General features: G+C 34.3%; 1 protein-coding gene, 2 non-coding genes and 1 pseudogene across 13 annotated transcripts in view; 2 read left to right on the top strand and 2 right to left on the bottom strand.

Annotated features, from left to right (window-relative positions):
* Positions 1-781: 781 nt before the first annotated feature.
* On the bottom strand, positions 782-889 carry LOC111825166. Its single transcript, XR_002828295.1, has one exon. It is a non-coding gene; the product is annotated as a U6 spliceosomal RNA (small nuclear RNA).
* Positions 890-4862: 3973 nt separating this feature from the next.
* The window catches only part of KRIT1 (KRIT1, ankyrin repeat containing), a 31029-nt gene continuing 8333 nt past the window's right edge, over positions 4863-27558 (bottom strand). For 5 of the 11 annotated variants that reach the window (XM_023750695.1, XM_006084945.3, XM_014452386.2 and 2 more), the window contains exons 3-17: positions 27016-27175; positions 25928-26020; positions 24620-24749; positions 22304-22547; positions 21729-21844; positions 21412-21555; positions 18046-18202; positions 17282-17389; positions 15011-15167; positions 13847-13998; positions 9904-10070; positions 9134-9221; positions 8207-8413; positions 5845-5961; positions 4863-5354 (exon numbers count right to left, since the gene is read on the bottom strand). In XM_023750695.1, the coding sequence (XP_023606463.1) occupies positions 5286-5354; positions 5845-5961; positions 8207-8413; positions 9134-9221; positions 9904-10070; positions 13847-13998; positions 15011-15167; positions 17282-17389; positions 18046-18202; positions 21412-21555; positions 21729-21844; positions 22304-22547; positions 24620-24749; positions 25928-26020; positions 27016-27175 (2109 nt within the window). In that variant the 3' untranslated portion in view covers positions 4863-5285. Of the gene's footprint in view, positions 5355-5844; positions 5962-8206; positions 8414-9133; positions 9222-9903; positions 10071-13846; positions 13999-15010; positions 15168-17281; positions 17390-18045; positions 18203-21411; positions 21556-21728; positions 21845-22303; positions 22548-24619; positions 24750-25927; positions 26021-27015; positions 27176-27558 lie in introns of those variants that run through there. The other 6 variants (XR_002828272.1, XM_014452387.2, XM_023750697.1 and 3 more) reach the window with 6 other exon arrangements.
* LOC111825178 lies at positions 21982-22088 on the top strand. Its single transcript, XR_002828301.1, has one exon. It is a non-coding gene; the product is annotated as a U6 spliceosomal RNA (small nuclear RNA).
* Positions 25360-25504, top strand: LOC111825170 (annotated as a pseudogene).

Genomic DNA, 27558 nt, shown 5'->3' on the forward strand with positions numbered 1-27558 from the left:
TGTTCCATTTTGCATTACTACTAGCCATGTATGAGTTCCAATTGCTCTAAATTTCCATTCTTTTGTTTTGCACATTTAAAAGGTATTTTAAGCACCTATCTCTCATAAATGAATGTGCTCTCTGCCACTAAAATAAACTAGTCTGTTTTTCTCTAGTGATATTAAAGATCTTTTACTGTAATTTTTGCCATATGAAATGTATTGAATACACAGTACACAGGATGAGGCCGAGCTATTTCTTTTCCATACTGATATCACTTGCCTAACAAGATGAGGTGGACTGCTTCACCTCTGTCCATTTCACAAATGCTGGCTGGCATTCTTTGGCTTGCTTCTCACTCTGCTCTCCTCTTGTGTGGCTTTAAATCAGTTCCTGGAGCTTTAAGGGTCATTTCCTGCAGTGTTCTGAGCACAAGCCTGAGACATCTTCACCTGAACGCCACACTTACTTCAAATCCTCTCATCCATTCCCTATCTTAGGTAGTGTACGGTGCCATTTTCCCAGTTGCCCAGGACAGAAAGAGGGGAATTACTTGTAACTCTTACCTCTTCCTTATCGTTCATATCCAAAGGTCACTGGATTTTGTCCAAACAATCTATTTCTTCCCATTGTGTTATTATACCTTCCTACTCAGACCCCTTCTGTTCACTGGCTCAGGATGATCTTAACACACAAATCTGAGGTAATCCAGTCCCAAAAGGCTCCAATGGCTTTTCATTAGCAGGGAATATAACACCCTTTAAGATTTGTGGGCGGTTTTTTTTCCCCATTTTCTTTTGTTTAAATATGGAATGCTTCCCGAATTTGTGTGTCATCCTTTGCGCAAGGGCTATGCTAATCTTCTCTGTATCGTTCCAATTTTAGTACATGTGCTGCCAAAGTGAGCACTTGTTTTGTTTTTGTATGTGTATGTTTTAAACAAAACACCTTTCCAGTTAGCTCTCCTTTATCTGACTAATGTCTGAATTCAGAAGTCAAACTGCCAGATTTTGAATTTTGACTCTACCACTTACTGCTTTTACCTTGAGTAACAACCTCTCCACACACAGTGGTATTCAAAGTTATACAAGAAAATGAAAAGATTTGCATCACTGTGTGAGAAATTTTGGTTCCTTAGCTTTTTTAAAAGATAAAAACAAATATCTTATTCTTTCATTACAATCACACATCATGTTTCTGATTCACTTATATTCTTTTTTTATTTTTTTCTTTATTGATTAAGGTATTACATATGTGTCCTTATCCCCCCATTGCCTCCCAACCCCCACTCATGCCCTCACCCCCCTGTTGTCTGTGTCCATTGGTTAGGTTTATATGCATGCCTACAAGTCCTTTGCTTGATCTCTCCCCCTAACCCCCACCTTCCCCCACCTTCACTCTGAGGGTTGACGGTCTGATTGATGCTTCTCTGTCTCTGGATCTGTTTTTGTTCATCAGTTTATGCTGTTCAAAATGAGTTGAGATCATGTGATATTTATCTTTCTCTGACTTTTATTCTTGAGTCAGGCCTAGATATGAATCTCAGCTCTACTCAGCTCAATTATTAGCTATGTTCTCTTTGGCAAGTAACTCTGTTTCATCTGTACTGTGGGAATAATAGTATTAGCCTCATGGTGATTGTTGTGAGGACTAAATGAAGTAATGTATCTATAAGGGCTTCACACAGTGTCAGGCACAGAGTAAGCACTGTTTAGAGTATTAATTATGATTAGTATTTAACTGGTGGGGAAGTAAGTCCCTAATTTCCCACCCGTTGTTGGTGCCTTCGCAATGAATCCTGAACAACCAGCATGTCCTTCTGTCATAGAATTAGCACAATGTATAGACATTACTTTCCTCACCCACACCTTAAGATGTCTGACAGTTATTTCTTTGCCTCAAGCATTTGGGTCTCTAAGAATCCCCAGAGCTTATCCCTCTTTTGGTCTAGGGCTTGTTTAGTCTGTCTACCCCTGCTTCTCCAGATACCAGATATGACCCTAGACATTCTGACTTTATGTGTACAAATGTTAAAATGAGAATCATACCATCACAAATGGATTTTCGTTGAGAAAGCATTTTCTAAAGGAATTCAAACCAATTTAATTTCTTGATAAGATTTCTATATAGTACAGCAAAACAACATATATATTTTTCCATTTTCATTGTACAGAAATCATTCTCATTGTTTTTTCCTATGTAAATTGCAAAGCAAGGAATTGATTCATCTATCAGTTTTTTACACATATTAAATTCTTCCAATTACAGCTTTTGCCATTGAGTTACTCAGGATCAAATTAAAATCTAAATTTAATTGATGTAATTCTATTAAATTTGGTCAAGAATGATAGGCAGTTTTACTTTGTTAAATATTTCTATCAGGTCTACATTTTTAGGGTCAATTTTGGCAACTTTTAATCACGAGATGTGATTTTTCAGTGAGTTTTTCTAATACATTTATCATGAGCAGTTAATTGTTCTGGTTTTATTTCTACAATGGAAATTCACTTGTGATTTGGATAAAAATTTAAATTCACTTCTTTGCTAAATTGAGAAAATTGTAATTCCCCTCATCAATTCTCTAGGAGGGGCATTGGTGTCAAAATACCTCCCTTCATTTCTCTTCCCTGTTGTCTTTCATACCATTCATTCCTGCTGGCCCCTCAGCTGCCAGCTCAAGCAGCACGTACTAGGGCAGTGGTTCTCAACCTTCCCAATGCCGCGACCCTTTAGTACAGTTCCTCATGTTGTGGTGACCCCCAACCATAAAATTATTTTCGTTGCTACTTCATAACTGTAATTTTGCTACTGTTATGTATCATAATGAAATATCTGATATGCAGGATGTATTTTCATTGTTATAAATTGAACATAATTAAAGCACAGTGATTAATCACAAAAACAATATGTAATTATATATGTGTTTTCCGATGGTCTTAGGTGACCCCTGTGAAAGGGTCGTTTGACCCCCAAAGGGGTCGCGACCCACAGGTTGAGAACCACTTTACTAGGGGAAGCCTCTCTTGATTTCTAGGACTAGACTGTTTCTTTTTTTATGGTTAGACAGTACATTTAATTTTTATTTCATCACACTTATTAGAGTTTATACATATACATTTCCATGAGTACTTATCTCCCTCATTAAACTTTGCTCGCTGAAGGCAATGACTTTGTTTTCCTTAATACTGGATCGTTAGCACATAAAAGGCACTCAAATTTATTGAAAGAATGATGAGAAGGAAAATGGTATCTTTTATCCTTGGTGCACATATAATGCCTGACCAATCTTAGGCGCTTATTTTTAAAAATATATATATTTCTTTATTGATTTCAGAGAGGAAGGGAAAGGGAGAGATAGAAACATCAATGATGAGAATCATTGATCAGCTGCCTCCTGCACGCCCCCTACTGGGGATTGAGCTCACACCCAGGAATGTGCTCTTGGTCAGAATCAAACCTGGGACCCTTCATTCCACAGGCTGATGCTCTATCCACTGAGCCAAAACCGACTAGGGCTCCTAGGCCCTTATTAAAAGCTGTTTGCATCCCCCCCCTTACTTATTTCTGGCTTGTTATAGTTGAACAGGTAATGAATTGTTTTTATCTTAATACTAATTTTTAAAATTGATTTTCTAATGTTATATACTTTTAAGCCTTTCACAGCCATGCCTCTCTAATAGTCATCTTTTCCCTTCTCTATAGGGAAGGGAAACTACAACTCCAGGAAGGTACACTATATTCTATGGAGCAGGGAGTTGTTTAATGTAATATCATTGCATCTTCACCCCACACTATGAAAGAAAAGGCATTCAACTATCTCCTAGTTAAAACTGGTTATAACAGTAGTTCTAAACCTTAAGCTGTGTATCAAATTCCCATGGGATACTTTAAAAACAGAAATGCTTGGGCCCCACCCTAAAATTAAGTCATAAAGTATTCAAATCCCCCATGTGACTGCAGAGCCAGGGTTAGAAAACACTGGGTAGGAGGGAGCACAGGATGAGTATGAAGCGGTTGGATATTAATCTGGATAGGCAGGTGTGTGACAGAGTATTAAGGGCCCTGTACTCATTACTAAGGAACTGAAGTTTAATTCAACATGTAGTGAAGAGGGTTTTCAAAGGGTAATGAAATAATCAGATGGATGAGAAAGGTTAGTTTGGCACCAGTGTGACAGATAGGTGAGAGGGTGAGCATGAGTCAGAGGAGGAAGCTACAAGGAGCCTTGGAATAGATGGTGAAGACTTGAACTAGGATGGTTACTGTGCAAACAGGGAGGAAGGAATGGGAAAGGACTGACATGACATTGAACAGAATTTGATAAATAGAATGTGTAGGGTGATTTAAGAGGGAAAAGTTGAAGACCACTCCAAGATTGCCAGGCTAAGGAACTGGATGAAATTTGATAATGCCATTAACCAATTACACAATACAAGTATAGGATGGAGCAAGTAGACGAAACAATTCTGTTTCCAGCTATGATGAAACTAAAGGTCCTTGTGTAGGTCATTTAAGTGTAGCTAGAATAGCAGGAAATTGGAAACTAAGATCTGGAGTTCAGAGAGAGGTTAAGGCTAAAGTTTTAGATTTGGGAGTCAACAGGGCTCTTAGTAACAGCTGAGGCCATTGGAATGGATGAAATTGAACCAAGGAATTGTCTATCTAGAATCAAAAGTGCTTAGCACAGAATTAAATCAGGCTTTATCATTAAACTTAACAACATAATCCTAATTTTAATAAGGTTCAGATAGAGCATCATTAAAAATAAACAGACGCCGCCCTGGAATCAAACCTGGGACCTTTCAGTCCGCAGGCCAATGCTCTATCCACTGAGCCAAATCAGCTAGGGCAGAAAAATGTTTTAAATAAGTGTTATTATGGCTTAAATAGAAAATACATTTCTTTATTAAAATCATGTTGACATTAAAGTATGTTTTGAAATGACACACAAAGTTATAGCAAAGCTATATGTATTTTAATTTCATCACATTTCTTCTAAATTCTTTACCATTTACCAAAAATAACTTTTTATAAAGATTACTATTTTGTCTAACATTATCCAGGCAATCAACCTCTACTCTTTCATGCGTTTCTCTGAAAAATTAGAATAGTTTATGAGGATATTATATAAAAGTAATTGGTATATTACACACCAAACATAAGTACAGATTCTGTACAACATAATAGTATACGTATATATTACAAGAGACATAGTGCCTTGTTAAAAATCATAGTTTAAGAAATCTTTCATGGAAAAAAGTCTGTATCACAAAATGTGGTGGCTTAAGTATCAGTTGCTTTCCTCTCAAGAATTTCTTTCGGTAGGCATCAACTGTCCATTTAGCTTCATTAACAGTTTCACCACGAGGCCAGCCTACAAAGTAAAATGTTGACAATAAATATGAAGCATGTTAGATGAGTAAATGACATACATGGCAGTGGGCAGTTCTCTAGCTATTGTATAGGAACTTTCTTATCAGGGTACAGCCTGTCAAGAATAGAGTATTTACTCAGGCTTTTGAAGGGATTTAAAAAATGACCTGCTGGATTCAACTGGTGGCTCAGATAGGATACTGGTCAAGACAGGGAAGGACCACCTGATAGAAGAGATAGGCAATACTGACCAGAATTTTTTATAATGGCAGAAAAAGAGAGTTTCATGTTATAAGACTGAAATAAATTATTCAGATACATTTCTGACTTTGTTTGCTTAGGAAAGGCATGCTTTTTCCCCTTAAATGTTTTCATTTCATTACATATTAGCAGTTTTCCTTGAAGTAAAACAGATTGTTCTTTTATAAAAAATAATTTTACCAATATAATAGCTCATTATTAGAAGTCCAGAATAACTGATGAGTACTTACCTGTTTTGTATGTACTATAAAGCTCATTTTATTTTCCATACTATGGATCTGAAAACATGTACCAGCATCTCCCAATTGCCACATAAAACAGCCATACTTAAGACTGATGAGTAAAGCCTACAACATAATGAAAAATTGTTGTATTGAAATATATTAAAAGCACCAATCTTTTACTATCTACACTTATCTAGTCAGGTCTAATGTTAGAATAAAACTTATTCAAAGAAAGCACCACACTAACTTCAAACAACCTGCAGTACAGAGCTACATATATAGTAGGCTCTCAGGATACTGCCTCAAGCAATGACACATTTTTTTATTATCAAACTGACAATTTTTAAAGATGCCCATTCTATGGTATGTATGTGTGTACATGTGCATGCACACATGCACACACACCCAAGCATATTATTCAGCCATGAGAAATAAGGAAATCCTGTCATCTGCGACCACATGAATAGACCTTGAGGACATGACATTAAGTGAAATAAGTTAGATAGAGAAAGACAAATACTATATGATATCACTTGTATGTGGAATCTAAAAAAGCCAAACTCATAGAAACAGGTAATAAAATAGTAGTTACCAGGGGCTGGCAAGTGGGAGAAATCCAAGGGATGTTTGTCACAGAGTACAGACTTTCAGTTAAAAGATGATTAAGTTCTAATGTACAGCATGGTGAATAGAGTAAATAATGCTGTACTATACACTTGAAAGTTGCTAAATGATCTTAAATGTTCTCACCACAAAAAAAGAAATGATAATTATATGATGTGATGGAGGTGTTAGCCAATGCTATGGTGGTAATCATTTCACAATATATGTGTATCAAATCAACATGTTGTACACACCTTAAACTTACACAATGTTATATTTTATTACATCTCAGTTAAAGCTGAGGAATAAAAAAGATGCCCATTATATCAGTGACTTCCAAGAAAATTAAATGTACTACAAGTATTTACTTTCTGCAAAAGCAGAATGGTGACAGGTAAGTCTGGTCACTGGACAAGAGCTTCATGTGTCATCTTTTATATATTTACATATATATATATATATATATATATATATATATATATTTGATTTTTTACAGAGAGGAAGGGAGAGGGATAGAGAGCCAGAAACATCGATGAGAGAGAAACATCGATCAGCTGCCTCCTGCACACCCCCTACTGGGGATGTGCCACAACCAAGGTACATGCCTTTGACCGGAATCGAACCTGGGACCCTTGAGTCCGCAGGCCGATGCTCTATCCACTGAGCCAAACCGGTCAGGGCAGTGACATAGAAACTTCATTTGAAGTTTTGGGGGACAGGATGAAATGTGCACGGGATTATAAATGCCACTGGAATATGTCAGCTTATTCCTTATCCCAATCAAGTCACTCTAATATAAAATACTAGAGGCCTGGTACACAAAATTCATGCACGGGTAGGGTCCCTAGGCCTGGCCAGAGATCAGGGCTGATCAGGTTCCCCACCTCCTCTCTTCTCTCTTCCCTTGCTCCCTCAGCACCCTGCTGCCACCACTGGTCGCTTGCCATGTTCCGTGCCACCCCCTGGTGGTCAGCACACATCGTAGCGAGCGAACTCCTGGTCTTCCGGTCGAATTCCCAAGGGGACAATTTGCATATTAGCCTTTTATTATATAGGATAGCATTCACTTCCCCTATTAAAAAAATTGAACTATAATTGACATGTAACGTAATAGTTTTGTCTTTTTTTGGTAATATTCCACATATAAGTGAGATCATATGGTATTCGTCTTTCTCAGTCTAACTTATGTCACTTAGTATAAGGCCTTCAAAGTCCATCCATGTTGTCACAAATGGCAAGATTTCATTTTTTTTTAATGGCTGAATAATATCCCATTGTGTGTGTGGGTGTGTGTATCACATTTTTTTTAATGCAGTCATCCATCGTTGGACACTTAGATTGTTTCCGTATCATGGCTATTGTAAATAATGTTACATCGAACATGGTAGTGTATATTTCTTAGAGTCAGTGTTTTGGTTTTCTTTGGATAAATACCTACTTCTCCCATTTTTACACAAAAGGTAGCACATTACATATGCTTCAGCACCTTGCTTTTCCACTAAATACATCTTAGAGATCATTCTACACAAAAATATTCTTCATTCTCTTGTATAGCCAAAAGATATTTCAATGTAGAAATGTACTATAATTAACATGTTAACCCCTATTGATAATCATTTAGTTTTTAAACCCCTCCCATCCTTTGCTATTAAAAATGAAATTGCAATGACAGGCTTGCATATATGCCATTTCTAGATTCTTAAGGCTAGCACTGTTATTTTAGCTACTATAGTATGTGACTAGTCAAAAAGAGCTGAAAATCTACCTTAGTTTCCATGTTGAGGAGATGAAGTCCTTTTATATTCACTCCTACATACACAGGGATGACTTTATGATTGCTGGGGCTTGCCTTTGTAAATATCTGTCCTGTGAAAAAAGCTGCTCCATATGTAGGAATTTCCCAACAATTCTGTAAGAACATGCGCTGAAGGTGATGCATTTCTTTACTGATACCCTCACTTGTACTAAGATTCTAAAACCAAAAAAAGTAAAATAAAGAGATGTGAAAGGAGAAGGTACCTTTGATAATCCAAAGAGGTCAACTAAGCAGTTTTTAAAATCAAGGCTGACCTCCAAGAAGAATGTGAGACATTACCCAAGAGCAATTTTTTTTTGCGATTTTACATTAAAAAAGAAAAAAGAAATATCAAGGTCTAAAAATATTTATCTATACTGTCAGGTTTTTAAAGTGACTCATGGACAGAGATATTATTTCATGTATTTTTAAAAATCACTAGTCCTTACCATGGTATGCAGCACATAAAAGGTATTTATGAAAAGATTCTACATTTAAAATAAAAATAACTTCCTTGCCCTGGCCAGGTGGTTCAGTTGGTTGGAGCATCATCCTGTACACCAAAAGGTTTTGGGTTTGATTCCTGGTCAGGGCACATACCTAGGTTTCAGATTAGATCCTGGGGTTCAGGCTTGTACAGGAGGCAAATGACTGATATTTCTGTCTCATTGATGTTTCTCTCTCTCCACCTCTCCCTCTAAAATATATTTTAAAAAAAACAACAACACAAAAAACCAGAAATATAAAAATGTCTTCCTTTCAGTTTCAGGCATGTGACCCAAAAAATCCTTTTTCAGGACTATATGTTTTATGAACTTTGTTTAAAGCATATTAATAACACTAACAAAATTTCAACTCTCTTATAAAATGTCTTTTTAGTTCTATTAAACAACTTACCTTGTATTCATGAAGTATTCGATTTGTCCAGTGAGGTGCCTTACTTTTCAATTTGGTAATAGGTACAATGGATTTTAGATTTTCTTCACTGTAAGCAAATATGCCAACATCTTTTTAAAAATCTTTAGTAGCTAAAGTAATATATTCATTTAGACACAAAAGGCTTTAAGTAACTGGAGTTTTTATCTAAAACATACTATGTTGTAAAATATCAGAGAGCTCTAAAAATTTTTAAACAAAAGCCACAATCTTAACACCATTCAATTCAGAGAAATGTTTCTTTTTTCAATAACCACAAAATATTTTTGAAAATTGAAAACCACAATAAAACATAAGATGTGCTAAAACCTCACTGTTTTCTCTCAACAAGAAACTAGTTTTTGTGGTGGGATTTTTAAATGCTTCTGCCTTATAACATTTTCCTACCACTCATTTAAGTTTTGGTGAACTTAGAGAGTATAACTTAAAGAACGCTTTACATAGTTTTGTTTTTGTTTTTCCTTCTCATTCCATGCTTTGTAAGTCTCTTGGTATCTAAGGGGGATTGGTTCCAGGACTCCTGAGGATGCTCAGTCCCTCAGTCAGTCCTCTATATGCATGGGTTCAAACTGAGGTTGGTTGAATCTGTGAATGTAGAGCCCACAGATTCAGAGGGCTGACTGTATTTAATTCCAAACTAATGTGTAAATATTTATCTCTAAATATTCTTGGTTAAATTGAATCTTAAGCATAGCACAAGACCACACATTACATTCACATGAAATACTTACTTTAGGAAACCTTGCTTGTGCTTCTTACTCTCATAATTTCCATAAACTATTTGCAACAACAGACTTGCTAATGTTATCAGTTTGGCATCAGGAGCTGTATAAAAGCCCTTCAATAAGTTATATCTGGCTTCGTCAAAGAGAATAAGAATAGCTAGTGGGTCTTCAATCTTAAAAGAAAAAAAGTATTCGGTTATTAAGCTATAATTTCCTATTGCAAAAGTATAATTTGTCATTATCTAATATAGAAAAGCAAAAATTATATATTTGTATATAAATAAGCCATTATTGCTTAAGAGCAGGGGCTGAAAATTTTTTCTATTAAGGGCCAGACGGTAATACTTTAAACTTTGTGAGTCATACAGTCTCTTACAATAACTCAACTCTGCTACTGTTAGCACAAAAGCAGCCACAGACAATACATCAACAAGTGGGTGTGGTGGTATTCCAATAACACTATATACATGGTTACTGAAATCTGAATTTCATAAAATTCTCACATGACATGAAATATTGATTTTCTGAATTTTTTCAACCTTTAGTAACTTGCAGGATATACAAAAATAAGCAGCAGGTCAGATATGGCAACAGGCCATAGTTTGCTAACCTCTGATTTACAGTCCAATAAAATTTCACCAGTTTATGGATATAGCATATGGATAATTTGAGCACAAATACTCAAATGCTTTATATTCTTCAAACATTTTTCTAATTATGCTTCTAAAAAGAACTCATACTAAACTCAAAGATAAAAGGAAGTGTGTTCTTAGAAGTATGGTATGTGTAGTTTAAAAAAGTTTAAGACAAATGTGTTTTATTTGACTAAAAATACTTTGCACTTGCAAATAACAATAAAGGAGAGCATATGCCTTTTTTATGTTTTAAAAACTTGCAAGTTTCACTTTATCCAAAAAGATTAACATACTAAAAAATGCTACTCTACAGAATATAGCTCTACTTGGAAAAAGTCACCAATTATAGTTTCTGAATGAATACTTAAAATACTTCCAAATATAACTCACTATGATCCAATTCTTTATGGCAAAGATTATTTTTGCCACTTTAACTAAAATGATATCTTATAATACTCCGTAATATAAAAAACAGAATTTCATGGAAAAAAAGGAGGGAATTGTTCTAGATTACAAGAGACTAATAATCAAATGCAAAGCATGACCCTTGATTAGATCCTACAGATGGGAGCTATAAAAGACTTTAAAACAATTGGGAGAAATCTGAATATAGATCTGATATTAGATGTTATTATAGAAATATTAATTTTATTAGGCTATAAAGAGTAATGTAGTATAGAGAAATGCCCTTTGGGAGATGCCTGTTGAAATATGCAGGGATGAAGTGCCATAATGTCTGCAACTCTCTTTTAAATGGTTCACAAAGAAAAGAGAGAAAATAGGAAGCAAATGTAGCAAAACATTAACAATCAGTAATTTAATGAATGGGATATGGTATAAATTTTCTTTTTCAATTTTCCTATGGGTTTTACTGTCTCAAAATAAAATGTTGGAAAGAAGATTAAAGAAAACATTTTTCTAATAAAAATTGACTTAGTGAATTTGAAGTTTCAGCTGAGGTATAATTCCTAATAGTATGTTCAATGAGTATCAATCAACTATTGTTCTTTTAAAATGAAATCAGTCTATTTTAATCCTAAAAGAATGATGCTAACCAATAATGCAATTACTCTATTTTTCAGACAGTACAAGTAGGAATTCCTAAATTACATAAAAAGTGACAGAAAACAAATACTTTCCCAGATGATCATAATATTCTGATTTACCTTAAGTACTTACTAAGCCTTGCTTTTTTTCATTTGAGCCTATTTTATATTATTTATAAAATATTTATGCAATTTATCATCTTAGTATTATCATTATTGTTCTTTTTCTCTACCAGCCAACTTCTAAAACATTACTTAGGTGAAGAAGGCAGACAGACTAAGTATACTTATATTATTTACAGATTTATGACTCTAATATATTTTTAAAAACTATGTTAAAATACATACAACAAAAATTTTTTTCATTTTAACCATTTTAAGCATATAATTCAATGGCATTTATTACATTCACAATGTTGAGCAACCATCACCAACCACTATTTTCACCACCCAAACAAAATCTATAACCATTAAGTAATAATTCTTCATTCTCCCTGTGCCACTCATCTGTGGCAACTACTAATCTACTTTCTGACTACATGAATTTACCTGTTCCAAATATTTAATGTAAGTAGAATCATACAGTATTTATCTTTTTGTGTCTGGTTTATTTCATTTAACATAATGTTTTCAGGGTCCATGTTATGGTATGTATAAGAACTTCATCCCTTTTTACAGCTGAATATTATTTCATTGTAGGTATATACTACATTTTGTTTATCTATTTATCTCTTGATGGACACTTTGTTTCCACTTTTTGGGCTATTTGTGAATAGTGCTGCCCTGAACACTGCATACAGGTATCTGTATGATTTCTTGTTTTTAATTCTTCAGGTATACACCTAGGAGAGAAAGTGCTGGATCATATGGTAATCCTGTTTAGTTTATTGAAGAACCACTGAATTTTTTTTCATAGAGACTGCACCATTATATACTCTCATTTGCAATGTACAGGGGGGTTCCAATTTCTCTACATCTTCACCAATACTTGTCATTTTCCTTTATAAATTTTTATTATAGCCATCTTAATAGGTTTAAATTGGTTTCTCATTTGTGAATAGTTTTACTTTTCCCTTTCCTATTTGGATGCCTTTTCTTTCTTCTTTCTCTTCCCTCCCTCCCTTCCTTCCTTTCTGTCTTTTGTCTAATTGCTCTGGCTAAAACTTCCAGTACTATGTAAAATAGCAGTTATGAAAACAGACATCCTTGTCTCGTTTCTGATCTTAAGAGGAATGCTGTCAGTCTTTCAGCATTGAGTATGATGTTTTGAGTTTTTCATAAACTCCATTTACCATATTGAGGAAGCTCCTATCTATTCCTAGTTTTGTATGTTAATTGAGATGATTATGTGGTTTTATTTCCTTCATTCTATTTGTGATTCTAACAAATTTTTAATAAATAATCAATATCTTAGTTTTTGGTAAATTTTATACAAATTGTGATATACCTTCCAGCATATTTGGGTAACAGGATTAAGTCTCAGAGGGACAATATGAGTAGTCAGGCACAAAACATTTACCAAGTGTGGACATGGTCATTGAAATTTTCTTGTGCTGAAATTTGCTTAACCTTATTTGTTTCATATTTTCTTGAATAAAGAATATATAAATGCATTATATATTTTTTTCCATTTTGGACTTCCCTCCTACCCCAATTTTCATAGCTATCTACAGTAACCTTTATAGTCTAATTCAAATCCAAACATACTTGTTTGGAACAGATCTTTTTATCCAGTGTAAATTGTATTTTCTTTTTTTACTATCTATATAATTCTCTGCTTGAGTTGAGAACAGCTACTTACTGACTGTAGAGAACAATTTTTATGTCCCTTTGCAAATATAATTTTCTCCACTTAGAATATTCTTTTCTGTATTCCTCATTCCAAGGTATCTCTTTGCTCCTTTGAGATTTACACACCTTATTAGCCCTTTATTAAATTTACCTTTGACACTATACTATTCTGAAAAAAATTTTTTTTGGATAATCTGCCTTCTATCTGGTTGCTAATAATTCTCTTTAGGATGGACTCTCTTATTTCTTTTGCATTCTAAGACAATGAAAGGAAAAACAGAAAACCAACCAGGGGCTTTATAAAAGCAGTCTGACTCAGACTCTACCATTTACCAAAGGGCTGTGAGGACTGAACAGAAAAACAGAAGTAAACCCCACCTGTACAAGAAGAGCACAACTTCTGCCTGTAGTGCCCACTATAGGAACTCAATAAATTCTGTACATTTTCATGACTGTAAATAAGATTTTCAAGCAAACCTTTTTTTCAACTTCCAAAGGAAGTCTCACATCTCTTCTTAGGAAAAGCTGTGGTGTTTCCCTTTGGGGATCCAAATTAGTCAATTCAGCCAGTATTTCTGGCCAGTCCCGAACATGTTGCAAGGGTTTATGATATGGTTTGAGTTGAAGGCCTGAAAAACATCTTTCCTTTTATAAATGATAATGTAAAAATAGATCAATTATATCAAGGCACAGAAACTTTGTATTAAACTCTCTATACTTAAGTACTGACTACACAAAAATTAAGTGTAAATTTAAATCAACATCAACTTTAATTAATACTACCCGACTTGAGTTGATTGCTTTTGTTTTTAAGAATATAAGAATTGCCCTGGCTGGTGTTTCTCAGTGGTAAGAGCGTCACTGCAAGGACAGAAGGGTCACGGGTTAGATTTCCAGTCAAGGGCAGATACCTCAGTTGCAGCTTCCACCCAAAGCCCTGGTGAGGGTGCCTGTGGAAAGCAACCAGTCGATGTTTCTCTCACATCAATGTTTCTCTCCACTACCCCGCACCCGCCCCCCCTCCCCTCTATCCCTCCCTACCACTTTCTTTGGAAAAAATTTCCTCGGGTGAGGATTTAAAAAAAAAAAAATAGAAGAATTATGAGAATAATTCTTAAAAGAAAAAAATTTATTAAATCTATTTAAGATCCTTAATTTCATGATAGCCTAATTAATTATGATACAATCAGTAGTATCTGGTTAAAAAACAACCATTAGATAACCAATCAAACAACCTCAATTAAATCCTTTATGTATTTGCAGTAAGAGATTGATTTTAAATAAAAAGATCTGAAAGAAAATTTATATAAAGAAGAAATTTTATATTATTTTGAGCACTGAAAATAAAGGCAAGTTGGATGAGCACCACATTTAATGGCATTCAAATAAAATTCCATTGCCAAAGAAGAAATGTTTTGTTTTTTACTACTTAAAATATTGTTTGAATTAAGTGAGGGGGGGGGCTTACCTTTTTCAACAGTTTGAGCACAAATAATTTATATAAAAGAGAAGAACGCTGTATCACTTTAAAATTTAAAAGTCAGTAATTAACTGTTGTTAGAGTGATGTTAAATGAAATTGACCAACCCACTCTCAAAAAAGAATAATGATGTTCACACAACAAAATAACAAATTTCTTACTGAGGTTTTCTGAACAGATCCAAATAGTGAAATATTGCTGTGTTTCTTGAGAGAGACGCATTCCTTCCATTATCTGCTGTACTGTGGTGTTATTTCCATGCTTCAGTTCAACAGAACGGTATGATCCATCCATTCTGTATATTCGAACTTTTTCATACTAGAACAAAGAATGATAATAAATTATGCAACCTGGTTAGAAATTATACAACCAAATCCATCAAAATGCTTTAATTTCAACTTCATCTGCTTAATATAGATTTCTAACATGGAAAATATCAGAAAAATGGCTTTAAGTGAGAATGTGCTGGCAATATTTTTTAAAATTTTACTTTTATTATTTATATTTTCTAATACATTTTCCTCTGGATATTCCATGTTCACATAATTTTGAAAAACTAAGACAAATTAGTTATTTTTTAAAAAAATTCAACTTCAAAATCTTCTGAGAGAACATTTTTTTTGTAAGCTACTATGTACAATGTAGATATCAAATGGGGGATATACATTGGTTAACTAAATCTGGTGTTAGTCAAGTACCTCATGAGTCTAATGGGCCAAAAATTATACTACAGAAATGTGTACCGCCAATAATTTGTCCTAAGAGAAATCTGTAATAGAAGACTTTGCAGGTAGAAGTTTTAAGCAATGGACCTTAAGCCAGTTTTTTTCCTCCAGTTCAGAAATTCCTAGAGACAAATGAAATTCTCAGTAACATTTTTGTGGTTATGGGGTCTTCAAACAACATGCAGGACAGTTCATTTTGGAGAAAAGTACCTAATTCCTTTTATCTTTTACATTCCAATATAAAAAGTATGGGAAGAAAAAAAAGTATTTTAATACACAATTAGAAAATGAATTGCAATGAAGTAGAACATAAAGTTGCCTATACCACTTATCTATTTTCTTGCCCTTGTCTTGTGCTTATGGAATAGTGTTTTCACAAAATGTGCATGAGTGTGTAATCATCTTTAAAGGGAGAGATCATATATTCATTTTTTTAATATGTATTTTTATTGATTTCAGAAAGGAAGGGAGAGGGAGAGAGAGATAGAAACATCAATGCTGAGAGAGAATCACTGATCAGCTGCCTCCTGCTTGCCCCCTACTGGGGATCAAGCCCACAACCCGGGCATGTGTCCTTTACGGGAATCGAACCTGAGACCCTTCAGTCTGTATCCGATGCTCCATCCACTGAGCCACACCAACCAGGGCGAGATCATATATTCTTTATCAGTTATCAATTTCAGCATTTCATGATGTTAAATTCACAGGAATATTCAACAAAGACTTATTGTCTCGTTGATGGGAAGTTTGGAAAGGCTCAGACATATGGGTTATATTTGTTGGTATCAAACTTTTATCCTATATCTGTTAATATGAATCCTTTTATCTGGTTTTCAAATCTTTAAATTAATAATAGATTTGTCATCACTATAACTTTTAGGATTGAGTTTTTTTCTAATTGCTAATTCTTTTCTACCTTAATGTCACTGCTAGTTATTTTGGACATAATTAGATGGAAAGCCAGGTTGAATAGGCAGAATAAAAAAGATAGGAAAGCCCTAGCCGGTTTGGCTCAGGGGATAGAGCATCGGCCTGCGAACTAAAAGGTCCCAGGTTCAATTCCGGTCAAGGGCATGTACCTTGGTTGCGGGCATATCCCCAGTAGGAGGTGTGCAGGAGGCAGCTGGTCAATGTTTCTCTCTCATTGATGTTTCTACCTCTATTGCTCTCCCTTCCTCTCTGTAAAAAATCAATAAAACATACATATATATATATATATATATATATATATATATATATATATATTTTTTTTTTTAAAGGCTAGGAAATCTCCAATCTTAACTCATGCACTTTCTTGAGGAGTAAAATGAATCTGTAATAGATAACTTGTTGCAACTAAATTAATGAATGATGGTTAGTGTCAGTATTTACAAATATAAAATATTGCTGAGGAGGCCTAAGTAGAGATCTATGCTTCAATGAACAATTTAATTTTTAATTAGCACACCAAGTACAGAGATTATACTGAAAATTAAATTAATTTTAAGTGATTAAAAGATTTACTTAAGCAAGTTTCATTTTGTTAAGCAAGAATAAACATCCAACCATTATGGATGATAACAAATTTAATGCTTATGAAGTCTAACCATGAGGTTTTATAAAAGCAGTAAAGAAACCAGCCATTCACCCTTCCACTCTTGTCACAGAACCTGAAATTACTTATCAATTTAAGTAGGATGCTTGACTCTACTCTGAAGGTAATCTTACTGGTTTGTTAATGGCTTCCTTCAACAATTTTGCAGTTTCTTCCCAATTAGTTTGTTTGTTTTCTTCACAAATATTTAAAGGGGATTTTCCTTGTTGGTCTGTTATGTGCTAAAAATGTGGGGGGGAAAGAAGAGGATAAAGAAAAAAGGCATTATAAATATATGGCAATCTAAAGGCAAATATTAAAGTTTGATTTAAAAAAAGACTCTTCTCAAGTAGTAACTATGAACCATACTTAGTACATGCTATAGTTAAAATAAACATGAATTACCAAATATGAAAGACTTAAAGCACAGATCAATGTGATTATTGTTTTTGAAAAGTTATGATTACAAATACAACAGGCTTTGTTAAAACTATTCTTTTTCCCTTCACAAAATACTTGTTAATACAAATTCTAGAAAGTGGGTAGAAAATCTTTTTCATTCTTAAATATATTTTTGAAGAAATACAAAATGAAATGAAAAGAGGTTAAATTTTATGCACATTCTGTAGAAGACTGAACAGTAATATGAATGTACTTAATGTCACTGAACTCCTAAAATGGCTTAAATGGTACATTTTATGCAAGACATATTTTATCATCATCAAAAATGTTTATATATAAAGCAAAGTTTACACATAATATGTATTCTGTATAGTAAGTGAAATTTGTTTTTATTTTTCAGCTAACCTCTCAAGTATACTACTGAACATTTAGTGTCATTATTTGTTATTCACTGCTGAAACATTAAAAAACAACAACAACCTGGAAAATAACTTACTCTGTCAATTTCTGGATGGTTTAAGAGAATCTGTACTATTTCAGCATGTCCCCCACCAGCAGCAAAATGAAGAGGAGAACTAAGATGTCCATTTAAAAGGTTTGGATTGCACTTTCCTTTTTCTAACAATATGCGAGTGGCCTCAACCTTTCCAAGCCTATTTTAAAAAAAAAAAGAAAAAAAAGTCATTTCAAATGTTTTAAAACTCCAAATTTTAGAAGACATCCCAAAGAAATCTAAGATTTTTCTAGGCAGAGAGCAAGGAACTAAGATTCAGACAATGTTTTCACTGCCTAGGCACTGATTTCTTATTAATTATTCTGGTTCAATTCAACTATGTTTACTTCTGATCAACTCGGAGAAAATATAACCTCAAACACAAGATAGAGCACATAAAGTACAAAAATTATAATTTAAAGAGAGAAAAGGTTTAGTCAAAAGTATGTCCAGAATCAGAAAGTAACTCATAAACTTTTCACAAAGGCCTGTGATTTAATAGGCCCAAAGATGTAATTCTGTATGTAGCTGTTATGTTAGGTAATGGATGACACATAAAGATATGTAAAATACATGGTCTCTGCTCTAATAAAGGAGTACAATGTAATCAGAGCAGTAAAACAAAAAACCTGGAATAGTTACATAATGCTCTAAAATTTAAGTAACAGTTTAGGATACTAACCAACAAAATAAGGTACTATATACTTATCAAGATAGTATATAATTAATGCTTTAAAAATATTGGAAAAGGAAGATTATTATTTCAGTCTAAGATGGTCCTGTAAAGAGTTTTAATAGGCTGACAACTTTAACTGGATTTTAAATAGGAATAAACTGAAGAGATATTGAAGAGAGGTAAAATATTTTAGGTAGTGGGAAAAGTAATAAGCAAAGCAAAGACCCAGAAAAGTGAGTAGGGAGTCCAACATTTGGTTACAGCCAAATACTTATGTAAGGATGCAGTTTGAAGCAATGGTGGAAAAGTAATTCATTGTTTAGAAATAAATGGGTGGGAGGGGGAAAGAGGAAAGGAAATTTGTTTTAGATACGGTGCATTTAAGGGGAAAATTGCACATCTTCAAAACTGATTTGTTTTCATTAATATTTAGAAAGGAGGGGATAAGGGGTAGGGAGGAGAGACATCAATGAGTTCCCTCCTGTACATACCCCAACTGGGAATAGAACCTATAACCTAGGGATATGCCCTGAAAGGGAATTGAACTCACAGCCTTTTGGTTTATAGGATGATGCTCCAACCCGCTGAGACACCTGGCCAGGGCCATACAAAGTTAATTTTATCAAAGGATAAAACTTTTCCTTGGTGTATTGTAATAATAAGATTTTAAAAAAAATACTGAAGATGAATGAACTTTAGATTTAAAAATCAAAATATTTAAATTATTACAATACTTTAATAGTAACAGCCAACATTTGAGTGCTTATTATATGCCAGTACTCTAAAAGCATTATTTGAATTTTCTTCTTTAATCTTAAGAAAGGTACTATGATTAAGCCCATTTTATAGATAAAGAAACAGATCCTTAGAGACTTTAAGTAACTTGCTAAAGGTCATACTTTTAGGAACTAAAAGTTGGGACTCAAACCTAGGGGCAATCCAAAGCACATTAAATACTATACCATACTTCTGTTTTTATGCAATAGATAGTTGAAAATATTACCGTTCTTTTATTAGATGAGAAAATAACCCTGCCCAAAAGGGGAACAAAATAGCCATATATAAATTTGGAATTCCTAAATTAAAATTCACTATGTCTTTCCTAATTCCACAGTGTACTTTCTTGGGGTTTGAAATATATTCTCTACCTCTTTTTGCTTAGTTCTAGGTAAAGCATGTGAAGTTTTCTTAGTACTGTTGCTACCAGCAGTATTTACTAGTAATATGTATAAACAACTGTTAAGTTTAGTTTAAAAGATTTAGGGTAACTTTTTACAAATTTGATATAAAAACTCTGTAATGGGCAGACAAGAACATAAGGATAGAATAAAGAAGCATATTTTTAAGGAATGGCATAGTTTAAAAGGAAGAAAAATGTATATTTATAAGCAACAGCATTTAGCTTCTTGATAACAAATACTGGAATCAGTAAAACAAAAGAATTTGAGCTGAAAAGAACTCTAGAAATTATCTAATTAATGCATTTACATATAGATTTTAAAAAATGAGAGGCAAAGAGGTGAAATGAAGTACCTTGCTTAATGTCATGCAGTTAAGAAGTGTGGACATTTAACAAGCACTAAATAATATAGGCACTTTTTAAATGAGCCAAAGAAGTTCACTTTAGTACGTCAAAAGCAACTTTTCCATAAAAAGTAAATAACTTTATTACTTCCTCTCTAAAGGATGGGCTATCTGGCAAATGGTTAACTACTGCTATGAATACAAATTTAAGAACTCAGACCAGCGGAGGGGAAGAGTCACTATCGTGAGAAGAGTAGGTGAGCAAGAACTACATTGGGCAACTAGTGGAAAGAGCTAGCCTCAATCCTGGGAGCTAATCCCTCTCATCTTAAAAAAAAAAAAAAAGGAAGGCTTTAATGCGAATGAATGCTTTTGTGGGTTTCCTGATACCACAGCTTCCCAAAGAACTAAAAAGGTACTTTACTGATATAATGCAAGTAAATCATAAGTAGCTAACACATGTAAATTTTATAGTAAGGGTAAACAAACATAACTCCAATACAAAACAGATAAATAAGGGTCCTGTGCTGTGCAATGACATTTGCTAGTCATCAGCTATCTTTCTGTATGACTTGGTAATAATGCCTGAGAACACTAATGATACTTTTCCTATAGGGCAGACCTGGCAATTCTGAATGGAGCACATCTATAGGCACATCAAAGACATAAATAGAAAGCTCATTAGGCAAACATGGTAGAAAAAAAAGTGGCTGGAATGAGTTTTGAAAAGGAGCACTAATATTTGTAACCAACTAGAGGCCTGGTGCATGAAATTCGTACTCAGCCTGGCCTGCACCCCCTCGCAATCTGGGACCCCTTGGCGGACATCCCTTTCGCAGTCCGGGACTCCTTGCTCCTTACCCCTGCTTACTCTCTGCTCTTACCCCTCCACTCGCTGCTGCTTAGCACTGCAGCAGAAGTGGGAGAGGCTCCCGCCACTGCCACTGTGCTTGCCAGCTGTGAGCCTGGCTTCTGGCTGAGTGGCGCTCCCCCGTGGGAGCACATTGACCACTAGGGGGCAGCTCCTGCATTGAGCGTCTGCCCCCTGGTGGTCAGTGCACATCATAGTGACCGGTCGTTTCGCCAGTCAGTCGATTTGCATATTAGGGTTTTATTATACAGGATGATTCATTCTTTCTAAAAGGAAAATAAAAAGTAATCTTATTTACCAGCATGCATAATGAATGGGCGCCCAGTGGTCATTATCCAACTGATTGACTGAAAATTTTTCATTGAGAAGACGAGTTAATAATTCTGAATCTCCTTCACAGGCACTTCGATGGAGAGGAAAATCATCTACCCATGGTCGTTCCCTATTCATAAAAACAAACTGAAAGCTATGTATCATTGAGAAGCTATAAACTGAATCACTTATGCAATGATTATGTTATATATTAATTGCATATTACATGTTAATTAATTTTAAACTATAACAGTAGAATGCAAGTTTTAAAAAAAGCAAGGTGGAGTAAAACCAAAACAGTACTTGTCTTCTGTGACACTGCTCATGCTTCTCTGCCATTTTTCCTGCTTGGGAATTTGGATTTTTGAGTAGTCTGGAGCTCCTAGACCAAAGTATGGATTTATTACCACTTTATCAACCTAGAAAGGGAAAATAAAACAAACAAAAAAACCCTTAAGAGCTTTAGATATTTAACTTTAATATATAAGGTATCCCCCCAAAATGTATACATACTTTGAATAATTATAAAGGCAGTGTTTATTAAAATACATTTCATGTGCTTGCTTTGGCAGCACATACACTAAAATTGGAACAATACAGAGAAGATTAGCATGGCCCCTGCACAAGGATGACACGCAAATTTGTGAAGCATTCCATATTTTAAAAAAACACACACACAACATTTCATTTTTAAAATGTAATAGAAATCAGCTGTTAAAGTATATATACATTTTTTTGGGACACCCTGTATATAGAGTTAAGTATGGATGTCATGTTAATATTTATAATTAGTAATAGATGCATTTATCTCAGGGGAACAAACTCATTTGAGATGAAATGTCTTTTGAATTCAAAGCCAAAATTCATTCAATTCTTACCCTGTTTGTATACTGAAGATCTGATCCAAATAAAGGGTTGTAAATACAGGTATCTGCTTTCTCTAGGGCTAACATTTTACTCTTTATTTCTAGTGCACTATAGCCCATATGTAGTGAGTTTTCTGTCTGACCCGATTCAGTAGCATATGCAGGATTTATGACATTAGTTTTTATCCGCTCAAGAGGAGATGGTCGGAATAAAGCTGGAATAAAGTGAGATTGTGCATGACGTTCATCTAACCACCTGGCAAAATAGAAAGAATGAATAGTAGATACATTTGTTCAAAAGTGAGGATAAAAATATAATACTATCCAATTCTGGTACGTGATATTTTCTAATATTCAGATCTTTATACTTTTAATTAATGTTGGTTAAGTACTTCATTTACTATTAATAAAAGTTTTGTTCATGGACATAGCAAACCACTTTAAAAAATGTATAAACCATTATAATAATAAAAACCCTTTTCAAAAAACATGAAGCACTTTTAAAATTTAAACCACTGAGACACAGGTACATTAGCCCTGTAGTTACAGAAAGACAAAGGCATGGTAGATTAAAAGACTTGTTCACTGATGAGAGTAACTCAACACTAAATCTAGTTTTATAACAAAGGAATCTTAATTAAAACAAGGCATTCTTTGCCATTTTTGAAGATAAAATTAACACCTTGCAAGCAAACAAGGACAATCCTATCTTTGGAGTTTTTCATTTTTATCTGATACTTCAAAAACTTACCATTTCTTGCAAATTAAAATCATGAGGTATCACCTCATACCTGTTAAAAGGCTATTATTTATTTATTTTTGGTTAATCCTCACCCGAGTGTATTTTTTTTCCATTGATTTTTAGAGTGGAAGGGAGGTGGAGAAGGGGGAGAGAGGTAGAGAGGTAGAGAGGAGAGAGGGAAAGAGAGAGGGAGGGGAAAGGGGGAGAGAAACATCAACACGAGAGACACACATGACTGATTGCCTCCCAAAAGTGGCCCTGATCTGGGCAGGGGATCAAACATGAAACCCAAGTTTGTGCCCTTGACCAGGTATCGAACCTGAGAGCCTCCAGTGCAAAGACCAGTGCTCTAACCACTGAACGTACTGGCCAGGGCTAGCTAGAAGGCTATTATTAAAAAGACAGGAAATAACAAATATTGATGATGTGGGGAAAAGGAAACTCTCAGGCACTGTTGGTGGGAATGTAAATTGGTGCAGCCACTATGGAAAATAATATGGAGGCTCCTTAAAAAGATTAAGGATAGAACTACCATATGATCCAGCAATTCCTATTCTGGGTATCTACCCAAAAAATATGAAAACACTAATTTTTAAAGATATATACCCCCTATGTTTACTGCAGCTTTATTTACAATAGCCAAGACATGGAAATAACTTAAGTGCCCATCAACAGATGTTTGGGTAAAGAAGATGTGGCATACATATACAATGGAATACTACTTAGCCATAAAAAATGAGGAAACATTGCTATTTTCAACATGATGAATCTTGAGGTAATTATGCTAAGTGAAATGAGTCAAACAGAAGACAAAAACCTTATGATTTCACTCATATGTGGAATATTAAAAAAGCAACAAATGAACAAAACAAACTCATAGATTCAGAAAACAGAATGGTAGTGACAAGAGAGAAAAGGAGGGGGGGTAAATTGGTTAGGCGGTCAAATATATGATATGGGAAGGAAAATAGACTTTGGGTTATGAGCACACAATAGAGTATACAGATAATGAATTCTCATATTGTACACATGAAATTATTTAATGTTATTAACCAATGTCATCTTAATAAATGTAATTTTTACAAAATTTACCATTTAATGGAACTGGAGAGCATTATGCTAAGTGAAATAAGCCAGTCAGAAAAAGATAAATATCATATGATCTCAATCACTTGTGGAATATAATGAACAACATAAACTGACAAACAAAAACAGAACCAGAGTCATAGAAGCATTGAATAGACTGTCCAACCTATGAGGGAAGGCGAGGGGAGGGGGTAAGAGATCAACCAAAGGATTTGTATGCATGCATATGAGCATAACCAATGGACACAGATGGAGCGGGGGGGTAAGGGCATGTGCTGGAGGTTGGGGGCGGCCAAGGAGAGGTCAATGGGGGAAAAAGGAGATGTATGTAATACATTAAACAATAAAGAATTTAAAGTAAAAATTTAAAAAATTTACCATTTATGAATACATATATTATTAATTTCATTATTTTCTTCCCAAAGTGTTGGTATCAGAGTTAATTTCTATTATCAACATATATCTGATTTATTAAAAAAAATTTTAATGGCAGTTCTTACTTATCCAAGGCTATTAACATCCTTGCTGTAAGAGTAGCAAAGTGAGTGCTGGATTCACTACAGACTCGCATAATATCTTGTAAGCAGTAAAAAATTGGGCATCCTGGAGTATACGTATATTTAGTATTATCTGGAAAAGAAAAATGAAGAATTATGCCATCATATAAAAGGTTTACAACGGCATATTTCTTATTTAAAAGTATATAATATGTTTATAAAAATAGTTAAATATAACATAAATTATTTTAGATTTATTTTAATATATTTTTATTGATTTCAGAGAGGAAGGGAGAGGCAGAAAGAGACTGAAACATCAATGATTAGAGAGAATCATTGATCTGCTGCTTCCTGCATACCCCCTACTGGGGATCGAGCCCGCAACCCTGGGCATGTGCCCTTGACCAGAATCAAACCTGGGATCCTTCAGTCCGCAGGCTGATGCTCTATCCACTGAGCCAAACCAGCTAGTGCTATTTTATATTTCCAATTAGAAGACCTGGAGTCAAGTGATGGGCAGCTCTGTGACCTTATCCACTTGGGTGAATACAGCATTTATAATCTTGGAGAATTAAAGAAATTATTTCTTCTTTCTCTTTCTCAACAATATTATAAAACTGATTAATAAAATTTCCAAAATAATTTAAAAAGCTGAACTTTGTCCCCCTAACTATGGCTGGGAAAAACATTATTTTCAGTCCAGAAGCTGGAATATTATTTTTAAATCAAAACATCTTTGTTTTACCCCCTGGCAATGGGCAAGGAGACACCTGATTGGTGGTGTTGCTCTTATATCAGTCAGGGGCAAAGCAGATGTACAGTCCTTAGTTCATCCTAGCTTGATGCCTGTGTCAGTGGCCAGAGCTGTTTCATGCCTGAGGCACATAAAAAAACAAAAAACAAAAAACAAAAAAAATCTTTGTTTAGCCCTACCTGGTTTGGCTCAGTGGAAAGAGTGTCAGCCTGTGGACTGAAGGGTCCTGGGTTTGATTCTGGTCAAGGGCACATGCCCAGGTTGCAGGCTTGATCCCCAGTAGGGGGCGTGCAGGAGGCAGACAATCAATGATTCTCTCATCACTGATGTTTCTATCTCTCTCTCCCTCTCACTTCCTCTCTGAATCAATAAACATATATTTTAGAAAAATATATTTGTTTAAGTAACAAATTTCTCCATGTTACATTAATTACAACATGTATTTTATATAACAGTATTATGTAGTAACTATGAATGCAAATTCCTAAATTTCTAAATAGATTTTAACTTAGCTTGTAAGGCACAAAAAGATTCATAAGATAAAACTTGAACTTTACCTTTGACAACTGATGGAACAATAAATAATGCTGCTTCTCTGCCCATCTTCTCCCCATCCAAAGGAAATTTCTTCAGTAGTACTACTCGTTTTCCTAATCATTTTTTGAAAAGTCAGTAAAGATAAAAAATAATGGGCTTTTATATTTTATAAATTACTCTGAGAATTAAAATTATTTCAAAAAGGCAGTAAGAACAGTCAATTTTTATAATATGTCCTAATAAAAACTGATGATTCTGATAATGTTCATTGTGTGGACAATCAACCAGTAGACTCATGTTCCTGGTCTTGACTCAATAGAAGTTTCCTATGCCTGGAAAAAAAAAATGTCCTGCTAAGGACTGGCAGAGCAGCTCAACAGTAAGGCATCCTGCAGGCTCAAACAGCATATCATTTGGTGGGGATGCAGATGGTCAGAATTTTACTACAGTCTAGGGTAGTTAAAGAGGGTGGTGTATAAGTTGCAAAATCTTAAAAGTTTAGCATCTCTTCACTTAATCTTCAACCTCCGCCCTTAATTTCAGATTTTTATTAAAATCTGATTGGGCTACAAACTATTGTTTTGAATTGTAACCACCATTCTTAGTTTATTTTCCTGATTTGGCAGCAAGGGAGACAAATAATAACCTACAAGTCTTATACTCTAAAACCTCTCATCTTTGCAGTTCAAAGACATCTGAGAAACCATATTTCTAGCAAAAGTAGTTTGTACTTTCTTTCAGTTTCATGGAACCCCCCTTGGTTGTTCTCTCTAAATCATTAAAAAAATTAAAGTCGGATTACTTTTTCTTTACTCAGGTTACTTCTTCAAGGGGCTTAGCTGTACGTTAAAAAATTTTGAGTCTCTTTCAAGTCTTTTAAATGAAAAGGAGCGTAACAAGAAATTGATTTTAATATATTTTTTAAATGTCTTTCTCCACAAGCATTTAAAGCTACTGTGTTAAAGAAAGAGCAGTGGGGAGAGATATATGTAATACTTTCAATTATAAAGATTTATTAAAATTAAATAAAAAAGAAAGAGCATAAGAAAAAAAGAAAGAAAAAGAGAAAGAAACAAAGAAATAAAGAAACAAAGTTGTGTTTTTTTACCTCTGATACCCTGGTTTGCAGGAGAAATTGGTTTGGTGGTCTCTACTACATAATCCAATATGCCTTGTGTTATTTCACTGTTGCTTTGAAGTTTAGTTTCCAATAAAACTTTCTTTCTCTTTTTTTTCTGCCCTTCAATGGGAACTTCATGCAATAAAATCTTAAGAAAAGTAATGAGAAAGTTTAAATCAAATTTATTTACCCTAGAATATAAGCTAGCATATTAGACACTAGTTGTATATTAGAATAATCTGGGAAGCTTTTTAAATAGTATCGATACCCAACTTCATCTCAGACCTATTAAATCAAAATGTGTAGGGAATGGGGTCCTGGTACTGGAAGTTTTCAAGTTCCCCAGGTGATTCAACAGTGCAGCCAGGAAAGATAACCAGTATGCTAGAGCATTGCTAAAGCAGCAGCCTCCTGAGAACCCCTGAAATATTCTAATAGGTTTCAGATAACTAACCCTAAAAAAGTAATTTAAGTAAAATGCTACAAAAATTAGCTGGAGTTAGGTGAGATTAGAAGTACTCTATGATGTTT

The sequence above is a fragment of the Myotis lucifugus genome, unplaced genomic scaffold, assembly GCF_000147115.1.
Source record: "Myotis lucifugus unplaced genomic scaffold, Myoluc2.0 scaffold_15, whole genome shotgun sequence".
NCBI lineage: Eukaryota > Metazoa > Chordata > Mammalia > Chiroptera > Vespertilionidae > Myotis > Myotis lucifugus.